This window comes from Dryobates pubescens, chromosome 17 (assembly GCF_014839835.1).
Source record: "Dryobates pubescens isolate bDryPub1 chromosome 17, bDryPub1.pri, whole genome shotgun sequence".
Taxonomy (NCBI): domain Eukaryota; kingdom Metazoa; phylum Chordata; class Aves; order Piciformes; family Picidae; genus Dryobates; species Dryobates pubescens.
This window is the reverse complement of record NC_071628.1, coordinates 23,769,963-23,787,316: the sequence shown is the minus strand read 5'-3', so window position 1 is coordinate 23,787,316 and position 17,354 is coordinate 23,769,963. Positions and strand designations below refer to the sequence as shown.

General features: G+C 58.9%; 1 protein-coding gene across 1 annotated transcript in view; it reads left to right on the top strand.

Annotated features, from left to right (window-relative positions):
• Window positions 1-12,836, top strand: part of BBS4 (Bardet-Biedl syndrome 4) — a 79,638-nt gene extending 66,802 nt beyond the window's left edge. Inside the window, exons 11-16 of the mRNA XM_054168835.1 lie at window positions 2,347-2,499; window positions 2,961-3,132; window positions 4,420-4,489; window positions 10,498-10,639; window positions 10,947-11,157; window positions 12,630-12,836. Coding sequence (XP_054024810.1) covers window positions 2,347-2,499; window positions 2,961-3,132; window positions 4,420-4,489; window positions 10,498-10,639; window positions 10,947-11,157; window positions 12,630-12,781 — 900 coding nt within the window. The 3' untranslated portion in view covers window positions 12,782-12,836. The remainder of the gene's footprint in view (window positions 1-2,346; window positions 2,500-2,960; window positions 3,133-4,419; window positions 4,490-10,497; window positions 10,640-10,946; window positions 11,158-12,629) is intronic.
• Window positions 12,837-17,354: the final 4,518 nt, after the last annotated feature.

The window sequence follows — 17,354 nt, the reverse complement described above, 5'->3', positions numbered from 1 at the left end:
GGCAGGAGAGGCTGAGGGAGCTGGGCTTGCTTAGCCTGCAGAAGAGGAGGCTCAGGGGAGACCTTCTTGCTCTCTGCAACTCCCTGCAGGGAGCTTGGAGCCAGCTGGGGGTTGGTCTCTTCTCCCAGGCAAGCAGCCCCAGAACAAGAGGACACAGTCTGCAGCTGTGCCAGGGGAAGTTTAGGCTGGAGGTGAGGAGAAAGTTCTTCACCGAGCGAGTCGTTCGTCACTGGGATGTGCTGCCCAGGGAGGTGGTGGAGTTCCCATCCCTGGAGGTGTTCAAGAGGGGATAGGATGTGGCACTTGGTGCCATGGTCTAGTCATGAGGTCTGTGGAGACAGGTTGGACTTGATGATCCTTGGGGTCTCTTCCAACCTTGGTGATACTCTGAGACTGTGAGACTGTCGCTGGGCTGGTTCCCGGTCGAGTTGGTTGGCGGCGCTGGGTTATTGTCTCCTCTCTGCAGCAGTGGAGAGGGAATGATGGAACCTGGGCTTAGCTCAGAAGCAGGTTCCCTTCAGGACTCGGTGGATTCCCTCCAGACGACAGGGATCGGTCCTGGTCGGGGTCGGCCCGTGGGGTCGGCCCGCAGGAGTCGGCCGGCACGGCAGGGCGGCGCGGCGCTTGCCGGTGCGTTACGCGGCAGCTTCTCGTTTGCTGAGCTTAAAGGAACAGCAGGACGCTCGGAGCGGTGCCGGGATCGGTGCAGTGTAGGCACGAACAGTGCTTTGGTCTTCCCCGAGCGTCACAGGGCTCAGAGCGGCACACGCGGCGGCTCCTCTCCCGCTACGGCGGGGCTGGGCATCTGTGGACTCGGTCTCGATCAAGTCCCTTCTCCCCGGCAGCTGGGCAGGTCTTACCCTCGGGGGTTGGTCCAGTCCTCCGGGGGCACGGTGGGCTCCTCCGGGGGCACGGTGGCTCCTCCGGGGGCACGGTGGGCTCCTCCGGGGGCACGGTGGCTCCTCCGGGGGCACGGTGGGCTCCTCCGGGGGCACGGTGGCTCCTCTGGGGGCACGGTGGCTCCTCCGGGGGCACGGTGGCTCCTCCGGGGGCACGGTGGCTCCTCTGGGGGCACGGTGGCTCCTCCGGGGGCACGGTGGGCTCCTCCGGTGGCACGGTGGCTCCTCCGGGGGCACGGTGGCTCCTCTGGGGGCACGGTGGCTCCTCCGGGGGCACGGTGGGCTCCTCCGGTGGCACGGTGGCTCCTCCGGGGGCACGGTGGGCTCCTCCGGGGGCACGGTGGCTCCTCTGGGGGCACGGTGGGCTCCTCCGGGGGCACGGTGGCTCCTCTGGGGGCACGGTGGCTCCTCCGGGGGCACGGTGGGCTCCTCCAGGGGCACGGTGGGCTCCTCCGGGGGCACGGTGGCTCCTCCGGGGGCACGGTGGGCTCCTCCGGTGGCACGGTGGCTCCTCTGGGGGCACGGTGGCTCCTCCGGGGGCACGGTGGGCTCTCCCGGTCGGTACGGCTGGCTGTGGCGACGCTGGGCTCCTCGGGCTCAGCGAAGGTCCTCCTCTGTGGAGATGATTCTCCAACTGCTTCTCACCATGCAGAGGCTTTCAGTATCGTGCAGGTATGGCAGAAGCTAACAACAATCAGCTCAGTGGCAGAGGCTGCGGCTCGAGAGCTGCTCTCTCGAGCAAGCACAGAGACAAAGTGGAAGAGGGGGCAACTTGTTTGCCAACTGGGGTGACACTTATAGAATACATAGAATAAACCAGGTTGGAAGAGACCTTCAAGATCATCACATCCAACCCATCAACCAGTCCAACACCACCTAAACAACTAACCCATGGCACCAAGCCTCGAGGCTTGGTTCCTCAAGGCTGGGTTTGACCAGTGGGCACTCTCATAGACAACTGGCTCCAGCCTATACAAAGCATGACGCTAGAATGATGCCATCCTTGGTGTCTGCACCAGCACTGCCTGCGCTGGGTGCCTGCTGGCCTGGCTAATGCCTTGGCTTCTGTCTGCCTCCTGAAGGAGGGGAACTCATCCACATGCTGGGACAAGATTCGAGGTTTAGGCTGGAGATGAGGAAGAAATTCTTCCCAGAGGGAGAGTTTGGCCATTGGGATGTGCTGCCCAGGGAGGTGGTGGAGTCCCCATCCCTGGAGGTGTTTAAGAGAAGCCTGGCTGAGGCCCTTGGTGCCATGGCTGAGTTGCTCAGATGGTGCTGGGCGAGAGGTTGGACTTGGTGATCTCTGAGGTCTTTTCCAACCTGGTGAATTCTATTCTGTTCTATGCTATTCTATGCTATTCTGTGCTGTTCTATGCTATCCCATTATCTTGGTGCTGTGCCTGGGGGGCACAGGTCCTCACCTGGCCACCCTTCTCTTCTCTCCAAGGCTACCTTGGCAGCTGGCAGCATGATGCAGGCCCACGGAGACTTCGAGGTTGCCCTCTCCAAGTACAAGGCCGTGGCCGGCGCGGTGCCCGAGAGCCCCCCGCTGTGGAACAACATTGGGATGTGCTTCTATGGGAAGAAGAAATACGTGGCAGTGAGTGTCTGACTCCCTTTCCTCTGCCAGCTGGAGCCTGCTGCAAGAACCATGGCTCCTAGATTCATAGGGTGGTGTCGTGGGGCTAAGGCTGGATGCCTTTAAGAGCCACAGAGCTGAGGACCTGGCAGGAGGACCAGGAAGGTCCAGGGCTAGACCAGAAAGTGTCATCTGTGTTATTTCATTCCCACAAGACCTGCAACCCTTTGTAAACAGGGATCAGTGCTGGGCCCCAGCCTGGTCAATATCTTTATTGAGGATCTGGAGGAGGGGATGGAGTCCATCAGCAGTCAATTTGCAGAGGACACCAAGCTGGGGGCAGGAGCTGATCTGTTAGAGGGTAGTGGCTCCTGCTGGCCACACTATGCCTGATGCAGGCCAGGATGCCATTGGCCTTCTTGGCCACCTGGGCTGCTCTGGTGGGTGGGCTGTGTTACAGCACATCTGTTCCTTCCTTGAAGGCCATCAGTTGCCTGAAGAGGGCAAACTACCTGGCTCCCTTTGACTGGAAGATCTTGTACAACCTGGGCTTGGTCCACCTCACCATGCAGCAGTATGCCTCAGCTTTCCACTTCCTGAGTGCTGCCATCAGCTTCAAGCCCAGGATGGGAGAGCTCTACATGCTGCTTGCAGGTATGCAGCTGTGTGCACCCAGGGGGGCATGCAGCATCTGGGGGCTGGTCTCTTCTCCCTTGGAACAACTGATAGCACAAGAGGAAATGGCCTCAAGGTCCTGCAGCTGGGTCAGGGCAATCCCAGGCACTGCTATAGGCTGGGCAGGGACTGGCTGGAGAGCAGCCCTGAAGGAAAGGCCTTGGGGGTGCTGGGGGAGGAGAAGCTCAGCAGGAGCCAGCAGGGAGCACTTGCAGCCCAGAGAGCCAAGCAGAGCCTGGGCTGCAGCAAGAGAAGTGTGGCCAGCAGGGCAGGGAGGGGATTCTGCCCCTCTGCTCCACTCTGCTGAGACCACAGCTGGAGCTCTGGGGCCAGCTCTGGAGCCTCTGTGCCAGGAAGGCTCTGGAGGGGCTGGAAGGTGTCCAGAGCAGGGCCAGGAGGAGGAGCAGAGGGCTGGAGCTGCTCTGCTGTGAGCACAGCCTGAGGGAGTTGGGGCTGTGCAGGCTGGAGAAGAGAAGGCTCCCAGGAGACCTTCTGGTGGCCTTCCAGGATCTGCAGGGGGCTGCAAGAAAGCTGGGGAGGGACTTTGGAGGGTGTCAGGGAGGGATAGGACTGGGGGGGATGGAGCAGCACTGGAAGTGGGGAGATTGAGATTGGCTGTGAGGAAGAAGTTGTTGCCCAGGAGGGTGGTGAGAGCCTGGCACAGGCTGCCCAGGGAGGTGGTGGAAGCCTCCTGCCTGGAGGTGTTTGCAGCCAGGCTGGAGGTGGCTGTGAGCAACCTGCTGTGGTGTGAGGTGTCCCTGCCCATGGCAGGGGGTTGGGGCTGGCTGGGCCTTGGGGTCCCTTCCAGCCCTGACATTCTGTGATTCTAATTCTATGATTCTAAGTGGCACCAGGGCAAGTTTAGGTTGGAGATTAGAAGAGGATTAGAGATTGGAAAGGTTGGAGTGGATGATCTGAAAGGGCTTTTCCAACCCAAATGATTCGATGACTCTGGTTTTGGAGGCAGAAGTAGACAGAAATCAGATGAAGGCTGCACTGAGCAGCTCACTGAGAGGCACAAAGAGGCTGTGGTGAAGAGGAAGGTTCAGCTGCAGTCAGCTGCAGGTTGAACACTGGGGAAGCCTCCCTTCACCTAGGAGTTTGGGTTGCCTGAGCAGTGGCTGTGGATTTCCAGCACTGGGCCTGTCTGGGATGGAGCAAGACAGAAGCAGCAGTGCCTGCAGCCCCACCAGCACTCAGACCCAGCCTGCCAGGGATGCCCTTGTGCAGCAGCAAGCCAGGTGTGTGTGTTGTGCTTTGGTGCAGTGGCTCTGACCAACCTGGACGACGCTGAGAACGCCAAACGTTCCTACGAGCAAGCTGCAGCCCTGGACAGGTAAGCTGGCAGCTGCTGGCCTCCCTCTGCCTGCTTCCCCCTGCAGCCTTTGTGCCTTGCTCTGCTCTCACAGGCTCACAGGATGCTAGGGGTGGGAAGGGACCCCTGGAGATCCTCGAGCCCAACCCCTCTGCCAGAGCAGGAGCAGAGAACCCAGCACAGGTCACACAGGAACACATCCAGCTGGGGCTGGAAAGGCTCCAGAGAAGGAGACTCCACAACCTCTCTGGGCAGCCTGCTCCAGGGCTCTGGGACCTCACAGTGCAGAAGTTCCTCCTCCTGGTGAGGTGGAACCTCCTGTGCTGGAGTTTCCATCCACTGCCCCTTGGCCTACAGACTCCCAGACCTGTGGAGCTCAGCCAGTCCAAACCCCTGCCAGAGCAGGGCACCCACAGCAGCTTGCCCAGGATCACAGTGGCCAGGAGGGGGTTGGTCTCTTCTCCCAGGCAAGCAGCACCAGAACAAGAGGACACAGTCTCAAGCTGTGCCAGGGGAGGTTTAGGCTCGAGGTGAGGAGAAAGTTCTTCACTGAGTCGTTCGTCATTGGGATGTGCTGCCCAGGGAGGTGGTGGAGTCACCGTCCCTGGAGGTGTTCAAGAGGGGATTGGATGTGGCACTTGGTGCCATGGGCTAGTTGTGAGGTCTGTTGGGACAGGTTGGACTCCTTGGGGTCTCTTCCAACCTTAGTGATACTGTGAGACTGTGGAATCTCTCCAGAGAAGGAGTCTCCACCACCCATCTGGGCAGCCTGCTCCAGGGCTCACAGATTAAAGACAGTTTTGAAGTTATGCTTTGGTCATTCCTACCAACATTACAAAGTGCATCTGACTTGTTAGGAGCAAGTTCTGCACCATCAGAGGGCAATGAGAGCAGAGCAGATTGAGATTGGATGTGAGGAACAAGTTCTGCAGCAGGAGGCTGCTGGAACACTGCAGCAGGCTGCCCAGGGAGGTGGCTGAGACCCCAGCCCTGGAGATACTCAAGGTGAGGCTGGACAGGGCTCTGGGCAACCTGATCTAGTGGAGGATGTCCCTGCTGAGTGCAGGGGGTTGGACTGGGTGAGCTTTGGAGGTCCCTTCCAACCCCACCATTCTGTGATTCACTGTCTCCTTTCCTTGGCTTTCCTCATCAACCTCCCACAGCTCTCAAGGCTCTGCAGGACCTTGGAGGCTGCTCAGAGCATTCCGTGGTGAGTGTGCTTTGTTCCTGGAGAATGGGGACAAGCTCAGCTCCAGAGCTTTGCTGAAGCCTTTGGCAGTTCCCTGATGCTGCAGCTCCACAGTCTGCCTGGGAAAGTCAAAGCTCCCCAGAGGCAGAGGGAGTGGCAGGTGGCAGTGCCTCTGGGAGCCGTGGGCAGGCCTGGCAGGGCTGCTGCAGCTGTCTCTGTGTGCCTGAATCCAGGGCATGGGACCACAGGCTGCAAGGCACCTTTAAAGCTCATCCCTGCAGCCAGCAGCTAGAGCAGGTTGCTCAGAGCCACAACCAACTTGACTGGCCATGGCTCTAGGGATGGAGCCTCCTGGGCCAGGCTCTCACCACCCTCAGGGGCAAACATTTCTTCTTCATCTTCAGTCTGAGTCTCCCTCTTTCAGTTCAAACCATCCCCCCTTGTCCTGTCCCATCAGGCCCTGCTCAGAGACTGCCCCCAGCTCTCTGATCCCTCTTGAAGCACTCAAAGGCCACCACAAGGTCTCCCTGGAGCCTTCTCCCTGCAGGCTGCCCAAGCCCAACTCCCAGCCTGGCTCCCAGCAGAGGGCTTCCAGCCCTGCCAGCACTGCTGTGGCCTCCCCTGGCTCTGCTCCACCAGGTCCCTGTCTGTGCTGAGGGCTCCAGAGCTGCCCCAGCACTGCAGGGGGGTCTGAGCAGAGCACAGCAGAGGGCAGAATCCCCTGCTGGGGACACAGCCTCTCTTGTCCCCACAACCTTGCTCAGCTAGCAGGTTCTGAGCCCTCTGGCTGGCTGCCCATGGCCATGGTTGCTTCCATTGCCAGAAACACTTCTAGAGCAGGGCTGGGACCTCAGGCCTGGGCACCCTGCTGGGGGCTGGCCTGGGAAGCATCCTGGTAGACTCCTGGTAAGAAGGAGTTGCTCAGGGCTGGTTCTAGCTCCCTCTCTCTCTGTGCCTCCTTTAGCTATTGATTGTGGTTCTGCCATGGTGCTCCTCACATCAGCTTAGTGGTGTTCCCTGGACTGGGAGCTGGCTGTTCCCAGGACTGTGCTCTTCAGTCCTCTCTGGGGAGCTCTGGGCAATTTTTTTGTGGGTTTGCTGTGGTTTTCCCCCCTTTTAGCAAAGAGGCTTTGGATTGTTTCTCTTTTCTCCCCCCACCATGTGTTACTTCCTTTCACAGTCACAGAAACATTCAGCCTGGAACAGACCCTCAGGATCACCAAGTCCAACCCAGAACCCTGCTCTGCAAGGCTCACCCCTAAACCATAGCCCTGAGCACCACATCCAAACCACCTTGAAACACATCCAGGGTTGGTGACTCCACCACCTGCCTGGGCAGCACATTCCAACCCCTGACCACTCTTGCTGGGAACAAATTCTTCCTGCTGTCCAGTCTAAACCTCCCCAGTGGCAGCCTGAGGCCATTCCCTCTTGTTCTGGCACTAATTACCTGGGAGAAGAGACCAGCAGCAGCCTCTCCACAACCTCCTTGCAGGTAGCTGTAGACAGCCAGGAGGCCTCCCCTCAGCCTCCTCTGTTTCACACCAACCATCCCCAGCTCCTTCAGTTGCTCTCCAGCAGATTTCTTCTCCAGGCCCTTCCCAGCTTCCTTGCCCTCCTCTGCCCTGGCTCCAGCACCTCCACAGCTCTCTTGGACTGAGGTGCCCAGAGCTGAATGCAGTGCTCCAGGTGTGGCCTCCCCAGAGCTGAGCCCCAGGGGACAATCCCCTCCCTGCTGCTGGACTCAGCATTGCTGATCCCAGCCAGGAGGCCTTTGGCTCTCTTGGCCCCCTGGGCACACTGCTGGCTCCTGTTCAGCTGCTTGTCCATGAGCAAAGGCAGTGAGGAGGGTTTGTGTGGTGGGCTCAGTGTTCCAGCTGGGGACAAGCCAGCAGTTACAACTGCTGTCAGATCTCTGCTTTCTTGCAGTGCTGTCACCATGCCCCCTGCAGGGATTCAAAAGCCTGAGGGATGTGGTTTGGTGGCTGAGAAGCAGTGGGCTGAGATTGGGAGCCCTAGGCCAGCAGCTGGACTTGCTGATCTCAAAGGTCTCTTCCAACCTCAGCTGCCCAGAGAGGTTGTGGAGTCTCCTGCTCTGGAGCCTTTCCAGCCCCAGCTGGGTGTGCTCCTGTGTGACCTGTGCTGGGTTCTGTGCTTTAGCAGCAGCTTGGACTGGTTGAGCTCCAGGGGTCTGGGATTCTGTATGACAAGGGGCAGTGGATACAAACTGCAGCACAGGAGGTTCCACCTCACCAGGAGGAGGAACTTCTGCACTGTGAGGTCACAGAGCCCTGGAGCAGGCTGCCCAGAGAGGTTGTGGAGTCTCCTTCTCTGGAGCCTTTCCAGCCCCAGCTGGGTGTGCTCTGTGTGACCTGTGCTGGGTTCTCTGCTCCTGCTCTGGCAGGGGGTTGGACTTGGGGATCTCCAGGGGTCCCTTCCAACCCCTAACACCCTGTGGTCTGTGATCCTGTGATGGCTTCCCGAGGGAGGGTCACCATGGCCTGCAGGTGACACTTTGCACTGACTGAGCAGCAGGCAGCAGCAGCTTTCCCTCCTGCACTCCCCGCCCGGATGCTGCCCCTGGGGGCCGGCCCCGGGCGCGGGTGCTGGAGTGCTTGGCTGGCTCCAGCGATCCCAGGCCTGCTCCAGGAGAGGGCACCAGCTGCTCGCTGGCCTTGGCTGAGCAGAGCACAAAGCAGCTCCGAGCTGTGAGCCGCGGCCGCGGCTGTGCCCAGGCAGCAGCTCCTCCCTGCGCCCTGCAACAGGCCTGCCCTGCCCTGCCCAGCCCTGCCCAGCCCTGCCCTGCCCTGCCCTGCCCAGCCCCAGCCCCAGCCCCTGCCCTGCCCTGCCCTGCCCTGCCCTGCCCAGCCCCAGCCCCAGCCCCTGCCCTGCCAGCACAGCCTGCAGCCTGGACGAGCTCCACCCCAGCTCCTGGGCTGGGGCCAGTGACATTCTGCTTCTGCACAACCAGGCTGGGATCCAGAGTGCTGAGGGATGGAATGGAACTGGAATAGGAATAGGACAGAGTAGAGTAGAATAGAATAGAATAGAATAGAATAGAATAGAATAGAATAGAATAGAATAGAATAGAATAGAATAGAATAGAATAGAATAGACCAGGTTGGAAGAGGCCTTTGAGCTCATCCAGTCCACCCTCTCCCCCAGCACCATCTGAGCAACTCAACCATGGCACCAAGTGCCTCATCCAGTCCCCTCTTCAACACCTCCAGGCATGGGGACTCCACCACCTCCCTGGGCAGCACAGCCTAATGGCAAATTTATCTTTCTGGGAAGAACTTTTTCCTCACCTCCACCTCCTCCCCTGGCACAGCTTGAGACTGTGTCCTCTTGTTCTGGGGCTGCTTGCCTGCCTGGGAGCAGAGCCCAACCCCCAGCTGGCTCCAAGCTCCCTGCAGGGAGTTGCAGAGAGCAAGAAGGTCTCCCCTGAGCCTCCTCTTCTGCAGGCTAAGCAACCCCAGCTCCCTCAGCCTCTCCTGCCAGGGCTGTGCCCCAGACCCCTCCCCAGCTTTGTTGCCCTTCTCTGGACACCTTCCAGCAGCTCAACCTCTTTCCTAACCTGAGGAGCCCAGAGCTGGACACAGGATTTGAGGAGTGGGCTCAGCAGTGCTGAGTGCAGGGGGACAATCCCTGCCCTGCTGGCCACACCATTGCTGCTCCAGGCCAGGATGCTGGTGGCCACCTGGCTCATCTTCAGCTGCCTGTTGACCAACACCCCCAGGTCCCTTTCCACTGGGAAGCTTTGTAGCCTCTCTGCCCCAAGCCTGGAGCCTTCATGGGGTTGTTGTGACCCAGGTGCAGCACCCAGCACTTGGCCTTGTTGAACCTCATCCCACTGGCCTTGGCACATTGATGCACCCCGGCCAGGTGCCTCTGCAGAGCCTCCCAGGCCCCCAGCAGCTCAGCACTCTCTCCCAGCTTGCTGCCACTTGCAGACTTCCCCTCTGGTGTGGTTTGCTCACACTCCTGGCTATGGCAGAAGGGAAGCTGCTGGGCAGGGCTGCTGTGTCCTAGTGAAGACAACAGCTCCTGTGGAAAACGTGGTCTGTGTGGGCTTGTTGTGCTCTGTCCATGCCAAGCTGCTCCCCCAGAAGACAGAGCAGAGCTCAGCTCTCACTTAACCTCACCTGAATGTGACCTGGCACTCGCCAGAGACAGTCCTGGGATGGTTCCTACATGCAAAGTGGCTGCTGCAGAGGAGAGCCTGGCAGGGGTGAGGCCATCTGCAGTCACTGATGTGGGGCTGCTTTGCTGAGCCCAGGCACCAGGTCCCTCCCCAAGCATGTGGGACTCTGTTGTGTCCCCAGGCTGGGCTGCTCGGGGACAGCACCTGCTGGAGAGGGTCTAGAGGAGGCCACCAGGATGCTCAGAGTGCTGGAGCTCCTCTCCTGTGGGGACAGGCTGAAAGCATTGGGGCTGATCAGTCTGGAGGAGAGAAGGCTCCAGGGAGACCTTGGAGCTGCATTTCAGGATCTGAAGGGGACCTGCAGGGAGGCTGGGGAGGGACTGTTCAGAAGGGCCTGTGGGGATAGGACCAGGGGCAGTGGTTTGGACCTTGAGCAGGGGAGATTTAGGTTGGACATCAGGAGGGAGCTGTGCACAGTGAGAGTGGGGAGACCCTGGCACAGGCTGCCCAGGGAGGTGGTGGAGGCCCCATCCCTGCAGACAGTCAAGGTCAGACTGCTCTAGTTGGAGGTGTTCCTGGTGCCTGCAGGGGTTTGGACAGGGTGAGCTTTGAGGATCCCTTCCAGCCCAGTGCAGGCTGTGCCCCTTGACACTCCTCAAGGGAGGAGCAGTGATGCCCTCTGTGTGCCTGCTGCAGGTCCAACCCCCTCATCAACCTCAACTACGCCGTGCTGCTCTACAACCAGGGCGACAAGAAGGGAGCCCTCTGCCAGTACCAGGAGATGGAGAGGAAGGTCAATGCCCTGAAGGAGAGCAGCACTCCTGACTTTGACCCTGAGGTAGGTGCAGCAGATGGGGAGGAGCTGAGACTCTGCAGCCCAGTGATGGGGGCAGAAGTTCTGCTCCCTGAGTGGAGCCTGCTGAAAGCTGCTGCTGCATTTCTGCTCCTTGAAGCCCAATCCTTCAATCAGCACCCAGCCAGACAAGATTCCCTCTTCATTAAGGGAGTGAATGAGCAGAGCTGTGTCCCTGGAGCACCTCTGCACAGCTCTGGGGTCCTAGGGCTGGGTTGTGTGGGGTTGGCTTTGTTGCTGTCTGCAGTATTCCTGGTTACAATGGTCTCCTCTTCTTTTGCTTCTTGAGAAGATGGTGGAAGTTGCCCAGAAGATGGGAATTGCCCTGCAGGCTGGGGAGAGCCTGCTCTGGACAAAGCCTCCTAAAGAGACTAAAGCCAAGCAGAAAGCTGCAGGCTCAGGGAAATCCTCCAGCACTCAGCAGCCTTTGGGCTCTAACCAGGCCCTGGGTCAAGCCATGTCCTCAGCTGCAGGCTATGGGAAAACCATGCAGCTGCCCACAGGTACCTCTCTTGTGCTCCTCTTAGCAGGGCTGGGGGAGGGGAGACCTCTCTCTTCCTTTGAGCAGAGCCAGCAGGTGCTAGGGGGGTGCCAGTTTGCTGGCACGGCAGCGAGCTCAGCCTTTGGTCACAGCTTTGGCAGATCCCTGAGCTCAGGAGGTGTGGAAGGAAGATGCTCCTCCTGGTGCAGTTGCAGGGTGTGGAGAGCCACTGGAGCCTGGCTCACAGTCTCCCTGTCTGGCTCACACTGGGCAAGGCTCCCATTAGCATGGGCTTGAGCTCTTGCTCTGGTTTCAGAAGCCTCTTGGCCTCCTTCGCCAGAGCCCAGGAGCTGAGTGCACAGAGAGGGGAAATGAAGGACACTTCTGAAGTGCTTTATCATTAATTAACAGCAGCTGGGTTGCTTTGAAGCCAGCCAGCCAGCTCCCTCCCCTGCTGGGTGCCCTTTAGTGCAGGCCACTGAAGGTTGCTCGGGAGATAGCCTCAGCCTTAGGTGGCTTTTGCTGGTAGCTGTACCTGCTGCAGCCATCTCCCGAGCCCCCAGCCAGTGCCTGACCTCCTCTCAGCCCTTGGCTTCCAAGAGGAATGTGCTTGGGCTGTTGCTCATCCTGCTCATTTTCTGTCCCTCTGAGTCTTGCTGCCTGGGGGCTGAACCAGGAGAGAGGTTGTGCAATCCAGGCCTGGTTCTTTGGCACTCCTGAGGACCTGTTCCATCTCTCATGCATGGGAAAAACCCAAAACCTTTCCCTGCAGGGAGGGCTTGGCCAGAAAAGCTGGAAAATGAATGGGGGCAGGAGTTTAGGGTTTGCCTGGAGGGCTTTATTGTCCATATCAGAGAAGAGCATCACTGTTCAGAGCAGCAGTGGTCAGCCTGAAGCTAAGTGTAGGAACAGCTTCAGCATGGGAGGGTTCTGTGTTGGTTTTGTTCTGCCAGGAGCCACTTTGACTGCCTGAAAACTCCTCCTGAGTTTGCCAGAGCTGTGGACTGAGAACACTGCTGTGGTCTGGACTCTAGCTTGAGCATAAACCAGCTTCAGGGGAAGTGTTTTCCCTTCCAGGACAGGAGTTAATTCCCAGGCTGGCAGTGGCTGCTCGCAGCTGCATGAGACTCAGGGAGTCACAGAAGGGTTTGGCTTGGAAGGAACCCTAAAGATCATCCAGCTCCACCCCCCTGCCATGGGCAGGGACCCCTCCCACCAGCCCAGGCTGCTCAAGGCCTCATCCAACCTGGCCTTGAACACCTCCAGGGAGGAGGCATCCCCAGCCTCCCTGGGCAGCCTGTGCCAGGCTCTCCCCACACCGCAGGGACTGTGTGGTTGCTGGCTGAGTAACTCTCAGAAGAGCTGGGATAAGCTACTGCTAGGCAGAGAAAGCTGAGGGTCTCTCCTAGCTGTGGCTGTCCTGCACCCCCTTGCTGCCTGAAGGGCAAAAGGAACAGCCAGACCCCATGCAGTAACTCTGTGTCCTCTCCCCAGGTGCTGGAGCTGCAGCTCCTCCTGCCAAGCCTCCCTCGCTGCCGCTGGAGCCAGAATCAGGCTCAGAAACGAGCCCCGAGGAGACCTCGGCACCAACAGAGGCTGAAGAGGGGAGGAAGGAGAAGCACCAGAGCCAGGAGGCAGAGGAGTAGGATGGGCTCTGGTGCAGGAGCATCTCCAGAGCTGCCTCCTGCTCTGTGGGGCAAGGCAGCTGCCCTGCCCCCTGCCCCACGGTGGCCTCAGCCCCAGTTAGTGTCAATGCAGCTCTTCTGTTCCTGATCGTAGCTCTTGGTCTCTGCCTTGTCCCAGGTGGTTGTTCCAGCACTCTGAAGAGGTTGCTGTGTAGCTACTGCTAGGTCAGAGCTTACTACCAAGGACTGCAGCTCCATCTCTCCACAGGGTTGGCAGTTTCTGTTGTGTGGGTGTAAGCCCTCCAGATGGATGCTGAGGTGCCCAGTGGGGTTAGAGGCTCTGGCAGTAGTGACTTAGCATCCCTGACCCCACAGAGCATCAAACACTGCAGCTTGTTAAGTGGCTGAGGAAGGCCTGCAGAGGCTGTAGGAAGGGCAGTGGGAAGCCACTGGGAGAGGGGGTGAGGGTAGCAGAGCTCAGCAGGGCAAGTGCAGAGCCTGGAGAGCACGGCCTGGCTCTCTGTGGAACAGGAGCTCATCAGACCCTGCTGCTCCAGGGCAGGAGCTGGGGACAGCAGGAGCTGGAACAGCTGGGAGCTGGCATTCCTGAGCAGGGCAGTGTCCTGGACACAGGGCACCAGAGGCACTTCCAAACCCACCCTTCCCTCAGCACGGTGGGGTTGGGCTGGAGGTGATGGCTCTGGTCCCAGGCAGCCTGGCAGAGGGTGGGTGGCCAAAGCAGAGCTGCTGCCAGCTGTGTGGGGGGCAGCCAGCTGAGCCTGGCTCTTTGGGACTGGCCACCTTCTGAGCTCTTTCTTGAAACCAGCCTCTCTTCAGGGATGAGCTTCTAGTTGCAAAGGTGCCCCCAGCAAGGCTAAGTGCTCTCCTGCAAGCAGCCTCCCTGCAGCAGCAAAGGGCTCAGCCACATCCCTGCTTGCTGCTGAGAAGCAGAGTGCATGAGAGCCTCAGGGAGGCTCTGCTGGTGAGCCTGCAGCTCTCCCTGGGAATTGGTGCTGGCCAGCAGAGAGGGAGAGGTTGGTTTGCAGGGCAAATAAGAGCAAACAGCTTGGAAAAGAGGAGGGTCAGCTCCAGTGTGGATTTCACTTGCTTGGCTCTGGCAGCAGCTATGCCCTGAGCGACTTCCTTGTGCCCTCCTTGCAGCTGCAGTCTAGGAGAAATCAGTTCTGGTAGCTCCAAGGCAGGAAAGCAGCCAAGGGTGAGCAGGGCAAGGGAGTGCAGTGCCCAGGTGATGCTAGAGAAGGTCTTGGCCTCCTGCTGCTCTCAGCCTGTTGCCTCTGGGATTGCTGCAGAGCTTGACACAGGTCCTCAAAACTTTGGGAGCCACAGGGAGGACTTCACAGAAACACAGAATGGTTTGGGTGGGAAGGGAGCCTAAAGATCCTCCACTTCCACCCCCCAGCCATGGCAGAGCTGGATCTAGCTGATTTTCCTCCTCCTCTGGGCACTGGGAAGCACACAAAGCTGACACCACCAGGAGGGAAGCGCTTCCCCAGCCAGGCTGGGCCTTCAGGCTCAGCTCTGTTTGTACTTTAGGCTGCCCAGAATCTACTTCCTGCTTTTAGTTCTGCACTGCTGCCTTGGCCCCCTCCAGAATTCACCAGTCCACCACAGCAAGGAAACCTCTCTGGAGCCAGCAGGTCAAAGCAGTGTGAGCCAGGCTCTGGAGACCCCAGCATCCTTCAGCAGTGCTCTGTGGTTGGCTGCCATAGGCCAGAGGGACACCAATGCATCTGAGCCACCACCCCTCTCTCAGAACCCTGGAATTATCAGGGTTGGACCAGCCAGCTCCAACCCCCTGCCCTGGGCAGGGACACCTCACACCACAGCAGGTTGCTCACAGCCACCTCCAGCCTGGCTGCAAACACCTCCAGGCAGGAGGCTTCCACCACCTCCCTGGGCAGCCTGTGCCAGGCTCTCACCACCCTCCTGGGCAACAACTTCTTCCTCACAGCCAATCTCAATCTCCCCACTTCTGGTTTTGCTCCATCCCTCCCAGTCCTATCCCTCCCTGACACCCTCAAGAGTCCCTCCCCAGCTTTCTTGGAGCCCCCTGCAGATCCTGGAGGGCCACAATGAGGTCTTCTTCCAGTATCATCCCTGAGCAGAAAGGAGAACAATCACTGCTCTGATGTCCAAGACCAAGTTTTACTCAAGAGTTTGCTGAGAGCTGGTTTTGCTGGAGCAGAAAGCAGCCAGGAGTGATGAGGGCAGGCCAAGGGATACACTACACCAAAGGACTTTCCTCTGCCCACTACACCAAACAGCTTTCTTCTGCCCCTTCTCACTCAGAGTTCAAAGAGCAAAGGAGGGGGTAAGGGGGGGCTGGAAGGGACCACTGGAGGTCACCCAGTCCAACCACCCCTGCTAGAGCAGGGCACCCACAGCAGCTTGCCCAGGATCACAATGGCCAGGGGGGGTTGGAAGCTCTCCAGAGCAGGAGACTCCACAGCCTCTCTGGGCAGCCTGCTCCAGGCCTCCAGCAGCCTCACACCAAAGAAGTTTCTCCTCCTGTTCAGATGGAACCTCCTGGGTTCAAGTTTATTCACATTACCTTTGTCCTGTCCTTGGGCACCACTGAGCAGAGCCTGGCCCCAGCCTCTTGCCCCCCACCCTGTAGCTCCTGCTGAGCATTGCTCAGATCCCCTCTGGGGCTGCTCCTCTCCAGGCTCTCAGCCCCAGGGCTCTCAGCCTTTCCTTCACAACCCCTCTGGGCAGCCTGCTCCAGGGCTCCAGCCCCCTCAGACTAAAGAAGCTTCTCCTCCCATTGAGGAAAAACCTCTCCAGTCAAAGTCTGCCAGCCTGCTGTGGGGCACACATCCCAAACAGGCCACCACTTACCTTCAGTAAGCAACACACTTGGAGAAAATAGGGAAGCTGCTCAGGTGTCATCAAGGGAAGGACAGAAATCCAAACCCAAGGTGGCTGCAGCAGCTCCAGTCCAGGGAGCCACTGCTCTCACAAGCATGAGCTCATCTTCAGCAGTGCCAGCCTCTGCTGGGCTGCACAGGGCCAGCTGAGCTTTGACTCACCCAGCACAGTGGATTTGGAGGCATGAGCAACACAGGAGCACAAGCAGAGTTCATAGAATGGGTTGGGTTGGAAGGGACCTTCATGATCATCCAGGTTCAACCCCACTGCCATGGGCAGGGACCTCTTCCACCAGCAGGTTGCTCAAGGCCTCATCCAGCCTGGCCTTCAACACCTCCAGGGAGGAGGCAGCCACAGCCTCCCTGGGCAGCCTGTGCCAGAGTCTCCCCACCCTCACTGCAAAGAATTTCCTCCTCCTCTCCAGTCTCAATCTAGCATCAGGGGAAGGCAGAGATCACTCCAAGCCTGGTTTTGAAGCTTTGGGGTTCTGGCAATCTTTCTGTTCCTTCCTGGTGCAAGAGGGCTGAGTTTTTATAGCCATGAGAGACATTCACTTACAAATCCCTCACCTGCCCACAAGTTCTTTGTTTGACTAGAACCAGCCCCAACCAAAGGCCACAGCTGACAGAAATGTCACTCCTTTGGTTTTGTGCCTCCTATGCACAGAATCATAGATGGGTCTGGGTTGGAAGGGACCTCTGAATGTCACCCAGTCCAACCCCCTCTGCACTCAGCAGGGACAGCCTCCACTAGCTCAGGTTGCCCAGGGACTCATTGAGCCTCACCTTGAATATCTCCAGGGCTGGGGCCTCAACCACCTCCCTGGGCAACCTGCTGCAGTGTTCCAGCAGCCTCCTGCTGCAGAACTTGTTCCTCACATCCAATCTCAATCTGCTCTGCTCTCATTTCAAACCATTGTCCCTGGTCCTGTCCCTGCAGGCCTTTGGGAACAGTCCCTCTGCAGCCTGCTTGGAGCCCCTTCAGGTCCTGGCAGGCTGCTCTAAGGTCTCCTTGGAGCCTTCTCTTCTCCAGGTTGAACTCCCCCAGCTCCCTCAGCCTGTCCTTGTAGCAGAGGTGCTCCAAACAGACCCAACCCACCCCCCATTAACTATTCCCTGCTGTTCAGGAAGGTTTGCCCAAGACAAAGAGGACTTGAAGGTGTCCAGAGAAGGGCAACAAGGCTGAGGAGAGGCCTTGAGCACAGCCCTGTGAGGAGAGGCTGAGGGAGCTGGGCTTGCTTAGCCTGGAGAAGAGGAGGCTCAGGGGAGACCTCATTGCCCTCTACAACTACCTGAAGGGAGGTTGGAGCCAGGAGGGAGTTGGTATCTTCTCTTAAGCGACCAGCACCAGAACAAGAGGACACAGTCTCAAGCTGTGCCAGGGGAAGTTTAGGCTGGAGGTGAGGAGAAAGTTCTTCACTGAGAGAGTTGTTAGCCCTTGGGATGTGCTGCCCAGGGAGGTGGTGGAGTCCCCATCCCTGGAGGTGTTCAGGAGGGGATTGGATGTGGCACTTGGAGCCATGGTTTAGTCATGGGGTCTGTGGTGAGAGGTTGGAGTTCCAAGCTCTTCCAAGCTTGGTGATTCTGTGATTCACTTTGCTGGGTAGTGTGGGGCAGTCTGGCCAGGCAGGATGCAAGGAGCCTCTGCAGCCCTGGGTGAGTTGGGCAGGCAGAGGAAGGCTGAGCACGTTGGCAGCCTGTGGGAC